Raw genomic sequence first — 17,804 nt, 5'->3', positions numbered from 1 at the left:
AATTGAGTTATAAGTTATACATTTTATTGGTCTTGATCTCAATATAATGTTGTAACAACTAGATGATGATTGTTTACGGTTGACTAGCAACCATCCTCAGATAGTGCTTACGCTATAATAGGTAGCTAAGTGCAGTGTTAACCATAAAAACACTACACTAAGCGTAAATTGTCAAATATTCAAAGGCTGCTCCTCCGCAATATTCTTTCTCTCAACAGTGCAAGTCCATGAAATTATACAGGAGAACTGTTCGCTTTTAGAAGTAGGTGAGAGGGAGACCTAGCCAAACTTGCCAGAAAGTTTCAAAGGCATTGTTGTTCACGTGGGTTTTGAGAGTTTCGCTTAGAAGAACGGTGTCTACTACAACTACTTTCTCAGCTTAAAAAGATCATACACTATTCGCATGTTACCGCATGTTATCGTGTCATATATTTAGCTCCACAAGTGCGTACTTATTCTAATTATAATAGCTTGGAAGTAGGTCAGCTGGAATTTCGTATTGCTGATCGATCAGATCATCTGATTTCCTTACTTCTTTTCTTCCTTCGTTTCGTGCAACGAGGAAATTCAATGTTTCTACCAAAATTATAACAATTTTACTTCGTTATGAGACAGAACAACAGTTGAATACAATATATACACAAAAGTATTATAAATTTTGAAAGCAACGATCTATATCCAGCCCTCCTACTTGTTAAATACAGAAGTTACAGTGTCTGGATGGTCTCGTGGTTATTTTTGAGAACATGTACATCAAGGAAAAAACTGACTTGTTTCATGAAGAATGTTCTGACACATTGCTCTTTCAACGTTGGCATTAGGCGCAGCACAAGGCTCCATGCTGGTTTCATACTTTTCACTTAGTAAACTGGTGACTGCCCTGACGCGTAGCATCAAATTCTACTCTACTGAAGACTTACTTGTCTTAGCGGTTCAAACTACCTTGCTAAAGGAAGAAGAAAACTTCCTCTAAGGAATTAGATATGCTCAATATACAATAGACGAAATGTGGACTATCTATACGGACAAAAGTATGTGCACTCTACATGCACAGAAGAACATCCAACAGCGCAACGTAGACTTCTGTCAGGAGATGTTGAAAGAAGCTACAAATATCGCACCGGACTGCCTCAGTAATTCGTTATAGTCGTTAGGAGCTGGGGCGCCAGAGCAAACTTCGGTGATGATTTTCTTAAAAACTACGAAGTGTCGAGCTAAAATCTGAAAGAAGTGTTTTTTCCCCGTCTAAGTGACGAACATTGCACCAAATTTCATCCATATGCGTGGGCCACGGTTGCCGTCCTCCCTTTGTTAGCAAAGTTCTCAGGTAGTGCTTTGACGTAATTAAAAATGAATAAATAAATGCACGGAGGTGTGTGTGTGTGTGTGTGTGTGTGTGTGTGTGTGTGTGTGTGTGTGTGTGTGTGTTTTCCAAGCACTGTCGGCACACACTTTAAAAGAGAACGCATCACGTACCTACGTAGCAAGCACGTGCCGTCTCAGTCTACGCTCTGGAAACCAGCGGAATAAAGTTCTTCCAGTTCGGGGTAATGGATTAGTATGTAGACGTCGCCACATCAACAGCCACCAGGCTGTTTGAAGGCAGGTGTCGAGGAGAAAGCTCTTATTAACTGCTGGAAAAATTTGAGAGGTGGACAAGACGACTTGTTAAGCTTCACATCATAAATGAAGTGATTTGTGCGGTGTCAACTGGGGTACGCACTAAACTTGCCTGCCCTGTGCGTGCGTACGTGTGTGTGTGTATATATGTGTGTGTGTGTGTAGTGAATTCATGTAGATGATGGAGCATCCGAGCACATCATTTCATGACCAACGAATTTAGTAATTTGTTTATTACATGGCGTCTACTCAAATCTTGTGCAACGCTACGAAGTCGAAAAAATCTTTAACGCTCCTGGCTAATCCAGCTAAATACCTAGGTTAGCCCTAAAGCATTTAAACTTGTATATGGTCGATAGCGTAAAAAAAGTACTTTTGAGGCAAGATTACCGCAGCGAAGGTGGAGTACACGGAACCGTTAGGTTTTTGGAAAATTACTAGTCAAGCTTTCATGATGTGTTCCATTTTCTAAAATTTCATCCAACGAATTCTGAAATGTTTTACGCTATTCTGCCTTTGATTGTTTCCTCTATTTGATATGATTGGTTTCGGTGCTAAGGCTTGCGGCAAAGCAATGGAAACTTGAACTACTACGGCAGATCGATAGTAACTCATGTTCTTGTGTTCGAAACAAGGATCTAACTTGATGATCTCAAACGTGGCCAGTACTGCATTACAACAGATTAGTCGCAAGTTTATATCGATATATGTACTTGACGTTTTATGCACTATTGAATAATGGCATTATTCCGGAAAACAAGATGGAAAATTAAACTCTATGAAGCAATTAATTGTGTTCCATATATACGTTTGTGAGATCAGAAGTTCGCAGTGGATTGTCATTTGTAAGCTGTATGACTTTATATATAATGTCAACCGCTGAGAGACGTTGCGCCCTTTTTTTTTCTTTCTTGCTTAAAATAGGAATGCTGGAAACAGTTCAAAATTTAAAATTCTTTGTGTGTGTTAATCCCTGCACGCAAATATGTTCCTATGTGTTACGATGTTTTAAGTTTCTTACTGTTATTTTTACTAATGTATATTGCATTTCAGTGTCGTGTTTCACCTGGTTATATAACAAGCTTTAGTTGTATAAATAGCATATACATAGCAACCCGCAAGTTTCCTCAGAATGTCCATGTTAATGGAGCACTGATTCTTTATCATGTGTGCTGTTTGCTTGTGTGTTCTGGAAGAGGGCTGTATCTCACCCGCAGCATGTTTCTACACGATGTCTCAGTGTGCTTCCATGTACATGTTGCCTGTGTTCTTATTAGTAACTGTGTCATTCATTATCTGTTGACGTGCCCAACGGTTAACGGGACGCTGTACTTAACAAAAAGATGGCGGAAACGTCTTGTTAGGGTAGCTAATCAGAAGTACGTGGCTATCCGTGCCCACTCGCCAAACTGAGCCGTAAATTTCACTTTTGTCAGAAACTCCATCTTTCTTGAAATATTTAATTGGCCACTTGAGGCCATTTTTTCCATTAAAATAATTCTAATGGATAACAAAATTTCAGATGCAATCAGGGCGAATTTTAATGTCATGCAAATTGAACCATGAAAGATTATAGCAAATTCTTTAGTCTTTCCTTTTGCAAATTTCTGTGTACAAATCTTTTGTATTAGCAATACATATTGTATCCATGTGTTTTAATTGATTACTCTCATCATCGTAATGTCATAATTCCACGTTGGATTTTAGACATGTGCATGATAATAAACTACGCTGGAGGAAGACTAGGGTTTCTGTGTTTCAGTATATCCTAACCAAAATGGAAATAGCTGTCAGCGCTAGAGCATACAGCTAACCACTGGCCGCAGAACGCTGTTCTTACACGGGAACCTCCCCATCGCACCCGCCTCAGATTTAGTTGTAAGTTGGCACAGTGGATAGGCCTTGAAAAACTGAACACAGATCAGTCGAGAAAACAGGAAGAAGTTGTGTGGAACTATGAAAAAAATAAGCAAAATATACAAACTGTGTAGTCCATGCGCAAGATAGGCAACATCAGGGATAGTATGAGCTCAGGAGCGCCATGGTCCCGTGGTTAGCATGAGCAGCTGCGGAACGAGAGGTCCTTGGTTCAAGTCTTCCCTCGAGTGAAAAGTTTGTTGTTGTTGTTGTTGTTGTTGTCTTCAGTCCTGAGACTGGTTTGATGCAGCTCTCCATGCTACTCTGTCCTGTGCAAGCTTCTTCATCTCCCAGTACTTACTGCGGCCTACATCCTTCTGAATCTGCTTAGTGTATTCATCTCTTGGTCTCCCTCTACGAATTTTACCCTCCACGCTGCCCTCCAATGCTAAATTGGTGATCCCTTGATGTCTCAGAACATGTCCTACCAACCGGTCCCTTCTTCTTGTCAAGTCGTGCCACAAATTCTGTTCAATACCTCCTCATTAATTACGTGATCTACCCGTCTAATCTTCAGCATTCTTCTGTAGCACCACATTTCGAAAGCTTCTATTCTCTTCTTGTCTAAACTATTTATCGTCCATGTTTCACTTCTATACATGGCTACACTCCATACAAATACTTTCAGAAACGACTTCCTGACACTTAAATCTATACTCGATGTTAACAAATTTCTCTTCTTTAGAAATGCTTTCCTTGCCATTGCCAGTCTACATTTTATATTTTCTCTACTTCGACCATCATCAGTTATTTTACTCCCCAAATAGCAAAACTCCTTTACTACTTTAAGTGTCTCATTTCCTAATCTAATTCCCTCAGCATCACCCGACTTAATTCGACTACATTCCATTATCCATGTTTTGCTTTTGTTGATGTTCATCTTATATCCTCCTTTCAAGACACTGTCCATTCCGTTCAACTGCTCTTCCAAGTCCTTTGCTGTCTCTGACAGAATTACAATGTCATCGGCGAACCTCAACGTTTTTATTTCTTCTCCATGGATTTTAATACCTACTCCAAATTTTACTTTTGTTTCCATTACTGCTTGCTCAATATACAGATTGAATAACATCGGGAAGAGGCTACAACCCTGTCTCACTCCCTTCCCAACTGCTGCTTCCCTATCATACCCCTCGACTCATAACTGCCATCTGGTTTCTGTACAAATTGTAATAGGCCTTCGCTACCTGTATTTTACCCCTGCCATCTTTAGAATTTGAAAGAGAGTATTCCAGTCAACATTGTCAAAAGCTTTCTCTAAGTCTATAAATGTTAGAAACGTAGGTTGCCTTTCCTTAATCTATTTTCTAAGATAAGTCGTAGGGTCAGTATTGCCTCACGTGTTGCAACATTTCTGTGGAATCCAAACTGATCTTCCCCAAGGTCGGCTTCTACCAGTTTTTCCATTCGTCTGTAAAGAATTCGCGTTAGTATTTATGCAGCTGTGACTTACTAAACTGATAGTTCGGTAATTTTCACATCTGTCAACATCTGGTTTCTTTGGGATTGGAATTATTATATTCTTCTTGAAGTCTGAGGGTATTTCGCCTGTCTCGTACATCTTGCTCACCAGATGGTAGAGTTTTGTCAGGACTGGCTCTCCCAAGGCCGTCAGTAGTTCTAATGGAATGTTGTCTACTCCCGGGGCCTTATTTCGACTCAGGTCTTTCAGTGCTCTGTCAAACTCTTCACGCAGTATCGTATCTCCCATTTCATCTTTATCTACATCCTCCTCCATTTCCATAATATTGTCCTCAAGTACATTGCCCTTGTATAGATCCTCTATATACTCCTTTCACCTTTCTGCTTTCCCTTCTTTGCTTAGAACTGGGTTTCCATCTGAGCTCTTGATATTCATACATGTGGTTCTCTTTTCTCCAAAGGTCTCTTTAATTTTCCTGTAGGCAGTATCTATCTTACCCTAGTGAGATAAGCCTCTACATCCTTACATTTGTCCTCTATCCATCCCTGCTTAGCCATTTTACACTTCCTATTGATCTCATTTTTGAGACGTTTGTATTCCTTTTTGCCTGCTTCATTTACTGCATTTTTATATTTTCTCCTTTCATCAATTAAATTCAATATTTCTTCTGTTACCCAAGGATTTCTACTAGCCCTTGTCTTTTTACCTACTTGATCCTCTGCTGCCTTCACTACTTCATCCCTCAGAGCTACCCATTCTTCTTCTACTGCATTTCTTTCCCCCATTCCTGTCAATTGTTCCCTTATGCTCTCCCTGAAAATCTGTACAATCTCTGGTTTAGTCAGTTTATCCAGGTCCCATCTCCTTAAATTCCCACCTTTTTGCAGTTTCTTCAGTTTTAATCTACAGTTCCTAACCAATAGATTGTGGTCAGAGTCCACATCTGCCCCTGGAAATGTCTTACAATTTAAAACCTGGTTCCTAAATCTCTGTCTTACCATTATATAATCTATCTGATACCTTCTAGTATTTCCAGGCTTCTTCCATGTATACAACCTTCTTTCACGATTCTTGAACCAAGTGTTAGCTATGATTAAGTTATGCTCTGTGCAAAATTCTACCAGGCGGCTTCCTCTTTCATTTCTTCCCCCCAATCCATATTCACGTACTACATTTCCTTATCTCCCTTTTCCTACTTTCAAATTCCAGACACCCACGACTATTAAATTTTCGTCTCCCTTCACTATCTGAATAATTTCTTTTATCTCATCATACATTTCACCAATCTCTTCGTCATCTGCGGAGCTAGTTGGTGTATAAACTTGTACTACTGTGGTAGGTGTGGGCTTTGTGTCTATCTTGGCCACAATAAGGCATTCACTATGCTGTTTGTAGTAGCTTACCCGCATTCCTTTTTTTTTATTCATTATTAAACCTACTCCTGCATTATCCCTATTTGATTTTGTATTTATAACTCTGTATTCGCCTGACCAAAAGTCTTGTTCCTCCTGCCACCGAACTTCACTAATTCCCACTATATCCAACTTTAACCTATCCATTTCCCTTTTTATATTTTCTAACCTACCTGCCCGATTAAGGGATCTGACATTCCACGCTCCACTCCGTAGAACGCCAGTTTTCTTTCTCCTGATAACAACGTCCTCTTGAGTAGTCCCCGTCCGGAGATCCGAATGGGGGACTACTTTACCTACGGAATATTTTACCCAAGAGGACGCCATAATCATTTAATCATACAGTAAAGCTGCATGTCCTCGGGAAAAATTACGGCTGTAGTTTCCCCTTGCTTTCAGCTGTTCGCAATACCAGCACAGCAAGGCCATTTTGGTTAGTGTTACAAGGCCAGATCAGTCAATCATCCAGACTGTTGCCCCTGCAACTACTGAAAAGGCTGCTGCCCCTCTTCAGGAACCACACGTTTGTCTGGCCTCTCAACAGATACCCCTACGTTGTGGTTGCACCTACGGTACGGCCATCTGTATCGCTGAGGCACGCAAGCCTCCCCACCAACGTCAAGGTCCATGGTTCATGGGGGTATGGTGAAAAGTTTACTTTTTTATTTTCAGACAATTATTATCTGTCCGTCTGTTCGTCCGATGGATTTGACGCTCTACCCACGGAAAAATTTGAAAACGTTAAAAACATATGTTTTGGCAGAGCACAAGGAAGACTGTGCGACTGTGAAACGGTTGCATTCATTTGTTATCACATCCACAAGAAAACCTAAATCGGGCAAGATAGAAGAATCTTGTTACCCATTCGCCAAGTGTACAAGTTAGGTGGGTCGACAGCATGTTCCTGTCATGTGACGCACATGCCGTCACCAAGTGTCGTATAGAACATATCAGACGTGTTTTCCTGTGGAGGAATCGGTTGACCTATGACCTTGCGATCAAATGTTTTCGGTTCCCATTGGAGAGGCACGTCCTTTCGTCTACTAATCGCACGGTTTTGCGGTGCGGCCGCAAAACACAGACACTAAACTTATTACAGCGAACAGAGACGTCAATGAACGAAAGGGCAGATCATAACTTCGCGAAAATAAAAAAAAGTAAACTTTTCACTCGAGGGAAGACTTGAACCAAGGACCTCTCGTGCCGCAGCTGCTCACGCTAACCACGGGACCACGGCACTCCTGAGTTCATAATATCCTTGATGTTGCCTATCTTGTGCTTGGACTACTCAGTTTGTATATTTTACTTATTTTTTTCATAGTTCCACACAACTTCTTCCTGTTTTCTCTATTGATCTGTGTTCAGTTTTTCATGGCCTATCCACTGTGCCAACTTATAACTGTATCTGAGGGGGGTGCGATGGGGAGGTTCCCTTGTTAGATCTTCGCAGTTTGTTAAACTATCGGTTGGGTCCTGGGTTATAGGCACTTGGGGGGTCGGGCGGGGGGGGGGGGGGGGGCCTTGACTTAGCTAACTGATATTTGCGTGTGGAGAAACGTGATGAATAGAGAGACTTTGAATGAATCATTTCAGTTGGCTGCTGTCATATTTTATTCACTGAAAACACGGAAACCAGCTGGCTTAACTTCACGTTTTGTTTTCCTCCCGTTACAAAATATTTCTTCACCATTGTACGTCATCAGTCACAATTACAGAAGAGTATGATTGGTGCTCTGGGTCAGCAACGTCTGTTATGAGTACAATGACTCTATTGGTTTGCTGCTCACATCTTCACCGTCATAACTTTTGAGTCACCCAGCTTGGAATGCGATGCAGCCCTCTGTATATCTCCTCTCCAATATTCAGAAAGAAATTTACGATTTGTAGCGTGCTATGTGTTGAATTACGCCAACGAAACTGTATTTGTATGCCGGCCAGGGACTCGAAACTGAACCTTCGTGGTGTCTTCAATGCAATTTCCATACAGAAAGAGTCACTGATTACGGAAACGCCCATAGGTTAATTATATATAATTCAGTCTTCCATTGTGAACGTCGGGTTAGTCAGCTGCGACTTACTTTTTAAATTTCTGTTTCATAATCGATTACTGTTATTAAGAAGGTTACAAATATTTTTCATACGCAGAACATATCATTTGACATTCAGATAATCCATATTTTCCTACTGCAACATTACAAGTGAAATAGTAATGGTCAGATATAGAGCAGTAATTTAATTAGTTACTACGTGAGCGGTATTAGTATATAAATTTAAGTTACATGGGCCGATGTCTGAACTCTCCCTTCTATCTTTGTTCTTTGCTCATCATTGTAGTTCATATCACTGCCGGATTTACCTGCAGAAATCGACCCGTGTGGGGTGTCTCAGTTGTTACGACGATTGACTGAATGTATAAGGAACGACATTCATTCCGCGTTCAGAGTTTCGACGGTTTTCCGAAACACCGGAGTGGTTCGTTTATAAATGCTACGGCTGATTAGTGAGCCACGTGGGCAGTGGGAATAGACTGAATTCTTATTCGGGTTATCGGTGGTTTAATTTCTCGTTCGACGTTCTAGGTTTAGGTTTTCCGCGATTTACCTGCATGCTAGGCTTGTTCCTTTAAAAGTCACGGCTGATTCCCTTCACTAATCCGAGTTTGTGCTTCGTCTCTAATGCCCTCGTCGCCGGCGGGGCGTTAAAACCCCGTTTTCGTTTCTTTCTTCTAAACAGTCTTCTTCACCTTCTGCAGACAACCTTGTAGGTGGGGCAACCACAGCCGTGAGTAATCTACTTGGATATTAATAAACCGCTTCAGCTGTATTTAGTCCTGTATGTTTAGATAACTACCAGTTTCGAGGCACCAAAAGCCATATCTTCAGGTGAACCTAAATAAAGGCTATAAAGGTTGAAATTTTGTACTCAACATTCGTTGTCACTCAGAACAAAACACTGTTAAAATGCCGTATGTCATGGAATAAAAGAGCCGAATTACAATATGGTGGATTGGTCGGCTTCTTCGATGTGTACGCAATCGCAAATAGGAGGCGCAGCCACGTGCTCTCTTATGTTTTAGTTATATGTCACCTGAAGATGTGGCTTTTAGTGCCATGAAACCGATAATGATTTAAAAATAAAGGACTCAGTACAGCTGAAGCGGTTTAATAATACCCTAGATGATTTTTCACCTTCGTCACAATTGTGAGAAGGCAGAACTTTCGACTTACGGCACAGTCCACGTAAAGATTCATCGTATTGACACGATTCAGAGTATACCTTTGTATTAATGCCATGTTTTCGGGCGTACAGCTGAGTTGTTGACTCTTGTTTTATGCACAACTGGAATGGCTTGGAGTACAAGCAATGAGTATGCATAACTAACAGCTCTTAGCACCTTATGACGACGATTGGGTCAGTCGTCAAAATGTAGTACATAAAATGAAGAAGTAACAACTCCGCTGTACACCCGAAAGCACACTATACACCCGAAAGCACACTATACCCCCGAAAGCACACTATTAATCAACTGCGGCGAGAAGAGGAGAACTTTGTAAATTATTGCACAGTTTTCGCAGTTGCAATTCCCTCCGAATGAGCTGAACTGCAGGCGGCAAGCGCAGAGGTCTCTAATGCGAAATGACGCGTACAATGCGGGGAAAAGATCTGTAACTATATAATAAGTGTCTCCATCTGCGGATGGGTCAGAGTGGCTCGAATGTGATGTTTGGGAGGGTTAACATTACGCCAGATGAAAGCCTCGAACGATCAGTACGGGTTTATGGGGCAGCCGAGTACCGTCAGCGGAGATAGAGATCGCGTTGGGATCCCTGTCCGGCAGAATATTATTGTACGTTAGGAGGGGTGGCCCTCGCGAGACAGCGCGATGACGGGTCGGAGCCGGTGCCGGCGCGTGAGCCGCCGGTGGCATGCAGTGTGTGTGTTTCAGGGGCGGCGATGATTTCGAGCGGTCTAGCCACTTCTACGCGCGCGAGGGTGACGCGGTGTACCTGCGCCGCGCCGCCGTGGCCGCCGCTGCCGCGTGGTCCGCCGCAGACCCCCTGCGCGGCCGCGCCAGGGAGCGGGAGCGCCTCTACCGCAACGGGCCCTACCCACCGCTGCTCGACAGGTACTCGCCGCACCCGCACCAAGCCGCTAGGGACCGGGGCAGTGTCTGCGTTGACCGCTGTGCACACACACACACACACACACACACACACACACACACGCACACATTCCCATCTTGATAGCTCTCGCTCTCTCTTAAGTGTCTGCCATTACAGTAGTCTTGCATGCTTTTGTTCTCAGTGTTCTGCAGTATATATTTATCACACTACATTTTGTGTCTCTTTATGTGTATGCTTTGCCGTAGAAAACTTGTGGTAATGCCGTGATCTTGTGCCTATCTGTGTTGGATGCTTTGTTATGCCTATTGTGTTTTGTACTGTATCTGTCCTGTAGCCACATACGTAGCGAACGCTGTCGGAAATTACGAGCTACAAGCACCATGATCATTGTACGTAGTCACGCAGATTTTCTCCCGAGCGCAACAAATGAAGTCTCTCGTGGGAATACGGCAAATTCTGCGTATATTTTGTCGACAGTCGTAATCAATATAATCATTTTTTACTATCGGTGACGGCTGTTAATTACTGTCCGAAGCTGAGAAGAATGTGTGGTTGGTACAGGAGTAGTGCAGCACCATGATCATTGTACGTAGTCACGCAGATTTTCTCCCGAGCGCAACAAATGAAGTCTCTCGTGGGAATACGGCAAATTCTGCGTATATTTTGTCGACAGTCGTAATCAATATAATCATTTTTTACTATCGGTGACGGCTGTTAATTACTGTCCGAAGCTGAGAAGAATGTGTGGTTGGTACAGGAGGAGTGCAACAGCTAGTCTTGTGTTCATTGTGACGTGCCCAAGACAATGGTACACGTCGTTCTAAAAACATTTTCACGAATGGAATTGTCATCATTATAGCGGTAACTGACAGGACTTTGTTCGAGCGACGTAAATAAATTGAATCGTATCACCTCTCCATTGCAGTGAACTTCCGAGGCAATATCGGTCAAAGTCAGCATTTGTGTGCATATGACATCAGTAGCTGCTGTATCAATAATTTTTTTAAAACTGATATTGTGTACGCAACTATGCACTGAATTTTTTTTTAGTCTCGATGCAAGTTTAATTTTATTCAGTTAAAACATCGCCAATGGTAGAACTTTCTCGTCCGTTTCTTGCTTACGAGTTGGTATGATATCTGCGTGGAAATTTCACAAGAATTTTCCTTCTTTTTCATTGATGCTATTCATGAGTTAAACTGGGAGACTGTAAATGGCGAATAGTGAAACTCAGCAAGGCTGACAATGAAGTCTACTGGTAGGACAATATTTTTTGGACGTCAAGTGACAGAGATCGTGGGCAGTCACGAGACGGAAAGGAAGCCTCTCCCCTTGTAGTGAGTCTCTTCAGTTGCCTACTGTAAGCCATCTTCACACTTGCCTATCCATTTTCATAGTACTCTAGTTTCGGCTGTAACTTGTCAGTACATACGTGCTAGTGGTAAATGTTTCTCCGTACACCACATCAGCAACCATACTGGCCGTTATAGTGAAGCTAACTGCATGCAGTGTACAAGTATGGGTACAGCTGACAGGAGATAAACAACAGCCAGCCACGTGCGTTGTGGACGTGTTGGAACTGTATGACGAGGCACGTTCTGTCGTATCGGGCAAGCGAATGATTGTTATCTCAGTCCACTTCGCGGATGTGGCGAGATGCTCTTTCCACTTCCATCAAGCGTGTACGCTTACGAACATTTGTGGTCTGGTAGTGGCGAAGTCTGGTACGGCTCCGAGCAAGAGTTATTTTCTACGTACCACCGGCACCGCAGTATGCGCCTTGCTACCTTTGCTTTAAAACTGATTCCACTTTTCTCCCGGTTGTTTTTAGAATGGCAGGAAATGCCATAATTCGTACTGATTGTCGTGGAACATTGTCATGTCGGCTCGGCGTGCAGCAAGTGCTTAAATTGGCGTATAGAGTGGTAGCTCGTGAAGACATACGGAAACTGGGAACAGCCTGCCAAATGGAAGTGAGACCAGTAGCTTTCTTAGACTGGGGGCCACTTTTCATTAACTAAATTTGACAGTAGGAAGCAGTACAAGACTCACAGTTGTTAAGGAGTGTCTTAGAATGCACGCCAAGCCATCCCAGCTGGGTTTTTATAAATCACCATAACCGAATGTTGAAATGGTTCCTCCAAAACAGCCGCAAGTGTGACCTCTCTTCTGTCCCCCAAACAGCCGTACTTGAACTCTGCTCTTCGCAGTACCGGAGGGGGGGATAAATCTTTGTCTTCTTTCGTTGAGTAAATGACATGATTGGATTCTTTAAACCTTATTTCATTGCCGATGATCACAAAAACGCAGGACATGAGAAAGTAATTAAAGCTGCCCTATTACCATCTGTTGATCGTTCAGATCTACGAACTATTGGAAGAAACCATTCAGATCTGTGATGATAATTGAACTTTTCCTCGTCTTAAATCAGCGAAGTAACACTGATTGACCTTGACTGAATTTTTTTTACGCTGTACCTGTTCATTGAACGTATCATAATGATTATGGTTGCGAAGAGCTGGGCAGCCTGACAGAAAGGTTGCTCGCTCGCTCGCTCACGTCGATTTGGCAGTATAGGAGGTACGGTAAGTGGCAGAGCAGGACAGCGTAGCATAGTGTGCTGAGGTCGGTGTACTGGTGTCACGAACGCGCTATGTTGGCTTCGGCAGGGGCCAGGCGACGCACCACCGGCCGCTGGCGAACAACTGGAGCTACGAGCCGACGGCAGGCAGCGTGCGCTACCCGGCGGGCAGCCAGGGTGCCGACCCATATGCCGACCCCGACCCGGGGCCCGGCCCGGGCGCCGGGCCCGGCCGCAGGGACCTGCCGCCCGCCGCCCACAAGAAGAGGACCAAGTCCAGGTGTGAATCCCGGCTAAGCTGCTGCCATCACTTCAATACTTGTGTTTCAGGAATCCCTTCTTCAGTAACCTTTCGACTTCAGACAAGAAGAAGTCGCTGGGTACCTGGGCATAGAATGTGAAGTAAACGTACTTTCTCACAACATTTCAGTAGAGCTTGGTTCAAAATGGTTCAGATGGCTCTGAGCACTATGGGACTTAACATCTATGGTCATCAGTCCCCTAGAACTTAGAACTACTTAAACCTAAGTAACCTAAGGACATCACACAACACCCAGTCATCAAGAGAGCTTGGTGTGTCTCCTTTTGAGAAAGGGGCAGTGCACCTTATGCACACTGAACAGTCTGTGAACGAAGGGTCATTTCGATGTTAGACCACACTGGCATTGTCACTTAATGGCAGTAAGTTGCCTGGTGAATTTGAAAGTTCGCCTGTTGTGACAAACACCAGCTGCTGACAGCTACCTACAGTGGCACTGCACAGTTGTCGCGATACGATCAATTTGGCCTCTGAGCATCCATTACAGACAACACTACAAATCCTCCAGCACTGTGGTGTGCAAAGAACGTGTTAGAGGGAACAACTTGTTTGGAAACTCGATTAGTGCCTTCGTATTCTCTTCGCTGATGACTGAAACATTTTTCTGACAGCTAATCGTCACAGAAAAGTGTTTATGCAACCGGGTTCCATTTCACGCCCCAGGTGTGCAGTCTCACAACTTCAGCAGGGAGCTGGGTTACTATCACTTAACCGAGCAAGGTGGCGCAGTGGTTAGCACACTGGACTCGCATTCGGGAGGACGACGGTTCAATCCCGTCTCTGGCCACCCTGATTTAGGTTTTCCGTGATTTCCCTAAATCGTTTCAGGCAAATGCCGGGATGGTTCCTTTGAAAGGGCACGGCCGATTTCCTTCCCCATCCTTCCCTAACCCGAGCTTGCGCTCCGTCTCTAATGACCTCGTTGTTGACGGGACGTTAAACACCACTAGCCTAACCTACTATCACTTATCGATGTTGACATCTCTCATAGTTGTCAAGGGTAATTTGAGGCTGTTGGTATTGGACAGGATGGGTTTATTTTAGGAAACGATAATGAATGAACACTGCACCCAATTAGTGGACACCCTCCTCCAGGAGACACAGATCACCGAATGGAATGGCCCATCTTATCTGCTGATAAGGGCATGATTCAGTACATTTGGGGTGAGTTTAAACTTTTAATGCATCATCACTGGAGCACTATTCGCACGTTGAGTGACTTCAGGAGGCACTTGGTTGAAGAGTCAGACAGGCTCGAACGGCACTGTCGTGACTACATTTTGTACAGTGTGCCGGGGAAGTTCCGAGCATGTTGCAGTGAGGTGGAGCAAAATGGCATAGAATGTTACCCAGCAGCAGATTTTGGTTTCACCGACATGCAAAGGGGTGTAGTTTGGAATAGTGTGTCTTTATTTTGGTTAATTTATTTATAGTTTCACAAGGCTTATTATTTCTTTCCCCTTGTTCACTTCAAATCAAAGGGTAGACAAGTTTACTGATATTAAATTGATTTTTTTGTCATTTTATAACACACGTTAATCAGTTTGATACAGTTTGAAAAATAAGATTTCATTATTAGGTAACATGTGCTCATATGTCTGAATAAAACATAACACTAGCAGTGCAAGAGGTTGTGCAGTCTTTTTGTAAGTTTCACATACAGGTCTATCTGCTACACAGTACTACTAATTAATAAACTGTATTTGTAGCAGTCTGAGCACTTTAGTTGTTGTTCTTGTAATTTCCACAAACACTACTGAACTTTTTGGTTCAGTAAAGTATGTTCTCTCTTAAATCAAAAGAAGCAGCTCATGAAGTAACAAAAATGTCCGTGAACAATGTCACATCTCTTAAAATGAGGGAATTCTAAGCATAGTTAACATCCTACTCATTGTTCAGCATAGAGGAGACTAGTTAAGTATTTTGTATCATTACTGTATGGTAATGGGCTGTTAAGTACATGGCTATTGCCATTAGTGTTTCCCAAATCGAGCCATTGGAATGTTCCTCCAGTAATTGGATAATGTCCCTTGAATGGATTTTGCATTAAATGTGGTGTCCATGTAAAGAATATGTAAAGTACCATGACCTTTCATAGCTGTAGGCATTTGTTTAGTGACGTAATATAATGTGCCTGCATTCCGTATGTCTGAATTACACATATTATTCAATCCTTGTGTAGTAAAGCAGGTATAACTGCATTGTAGTGACAGTTTGGTATTTTTGTACAGCAAATTACCCATCATATTTTGATAAGTATTTTGCTGCAAACTAACAAGCATTATACTGCAGTAATTTTTGTTATGAAGACTCTTGTGCATCATAAACGCTACTTACCTCCATTTATCCAAGTTACTTAACTATATTTTCACAAACCTTTAGCTCAACTTATGAATATGAAAAGAAAGTTATGAGTATTAAACATACACCAGAAAACTTAATCCTTTGCACCTAATCAAAAATGGTGTTCACTAAGGGCAGATAAACAAAAACTTGTTTAGCTTTTCATAGACTGTTAAGTTTAGTTCCCACTGTCCACAACTGGCTGATGCATTTTGAAACCTGCACATGTGGCTACATACAATTTAGACATTTACAAACACTGCCAGATAGTGCAGTGTATCATTAAGTGATGGATTTTTGCAACCAAACAATGTACTGTGCATCTTGTCATTATACAGAAACAGTATGGACACAATTTGGATAAAATGACTAACATTTTACAAAATTAAATCCTTACTAAAGTAGGGTGGTTACTATCAAAACATCAACTGAGCACTAAGCTCTCCGGTTTTAAGACTGACGTGTTCTGGAGGTATGTCAATGACACATTCATAATTTGGCCCCAAGGTGAGAATAAATTGATCAGAGTTTTTTGAACATATAAACTTCATTCACGAAAATATCAAATTTACAGTGTAACGAGAAATGAATGGCAGTCTGCTGTTAAGGGACAAAACCATAGGAGAACTTGTAACAGAAGTCAGAGCCCAGAAATGCAATCGAGCCAAAATGTGCCAATTTTTATATATATATATATATATATATATATATATATATATATATATATATATATATATGTGTGTGTGTGTGTGTGTGTGTGTGTGTGTGTGTGTGTGTGTGTGTGTGTGTACATATAAATATATAACAGTAATAAGAAGAAAGGGTACATAAATAAATAGATTAATAGAAATCAATTATTTTCAATTGATCCCCAAATTCTAGATTGTATAGTTTGTTTCCTTTGACTCCATTTTAACATGAACTTACTTCCTTATTGTCAAGATCTGCACACTTCTGTTAGGTGTTTCTTCTTCCGACGCTGCAAAACTTTGCATTCTTCATGACCGTGTCGGTAATTTCGAACTTCTTCACCATTGGCATGCAGCAGGAGGTGAGTGACATGACCTTTTCGTGGTGTGTGGAAGAAAATAAATAGGCCAAATTTTTTGCACTGAGAAAAATTATTATTCAGGTACCGTGAAAGCTACTACATGCATCACATATCTAAACATAGCCAGTACGTCATATTCAGCATGGCAAGGTCATGCACAGCAATTGTTGCATGTCAGTTGGGAGCCAACACCGTAAACTTTGTCACTATGATGTCAGAGGCGAGGGATATCTGTCTGTGTGGGCCAGCCCAAGCAGCCAAGACTGCAGCAGCCACAAGTTCCTGCTCTTCACTGTCAGTCCAGTCTTCAAATCTGGGCAACGCAATCACCACACCACAAGAAATGTCACAGCTGTAATGACAGAAGATGTGACTGGCTGGTCTTAACCTGGAATGCAACCACAATGGTCCTCGTGCAGCATCTGTGTCACTGTTGCTGATGCAGCGCGTTGTGTCGACACTCCACTAAGTAAGCAGTCCACCTTTCTGTGCTACTGGCCATTACTCTCCCTGCTGCTCAGTGCAGAATATTACATGGAGAAGGAAATGCAATTAAGTACCTATACTAGCCAGATGGAATAGTTAAAGCCTTGTTCATGTTGGAATCAAGTTAATGATTGAATAAAGGACTTTGTAAATGTCCACCATTGATCTGCTGCCATTTCACCATACATCACACCTGTCTCCCAAACCACTTGCAGACCTTACCGTGCCCACAGGAAGACACGGAACCTATTGTGGCAAGCAAGAACTGCTCGTGTTTCACTCTGGTTTCTCCGCAGCTGTCCCTAGTCTGCATTTTTAATCCCCAACAGGGAGGATTGTGCATTCATACATTATATTTGGTGTCAGAACTGAGATGTTTGGGATCTGTGACAATCAAGAAGATACACGGAATGCTGATGGCAGAAGACCAAAGGCAATGATTCAGTAGGGGCAGCAAGACGTAAAAGTAGCAGCACAAACGTTTGACATCTTCACTTGTGGGATTCCCTACATCCTTCAGTTTGAACT

The 17,804-nt window shown here is 42.4% G+C and overlaps 1 protein-coding gene across 1 annotated transcript in view; it reads left to right on the top strand.

Moving 5' to 3' along the window:
• LOC124594435 (protein split ends-like) overlaps nt 1-17,804 on the top strand; it is a 364,635-nt gene that overhangs the window by 257,367 nt on the left and 89,464 nt on the right. Inside the window, exons 4-5 of the mRNA XM_047132811.1 lie at nt 10,338-10,498; nt 13,166-13,357. Coding sequence (XP_046988767.1) covers nt 10,338-10,498; nt 13,166-13,357 — 353 coding nt within the window. The remainder of the gene's footprint in view (nt 1-10,337; nt 10,499-13,165; nt 13,358-17,804) is intronic.

Source organism: Schistocerca americana, chromosome 2 (assembly GCF_021461395.2).
Source record: "Schistocerca americana isolate TAMUIC-IGC-003095 chromosome 2, iqSchAmer2.1, whole genome shotgun sequence".
Classification (NCBI taxonomy): Eukaryota; Metazoa; Arthropoda; class Insecta; order Orthoptera; family Acrididae; genus Schistocerca; species Schistocerca americana.
This window is presented reverse-complemented; position numbering and strand designations above follow the sequence as displayed.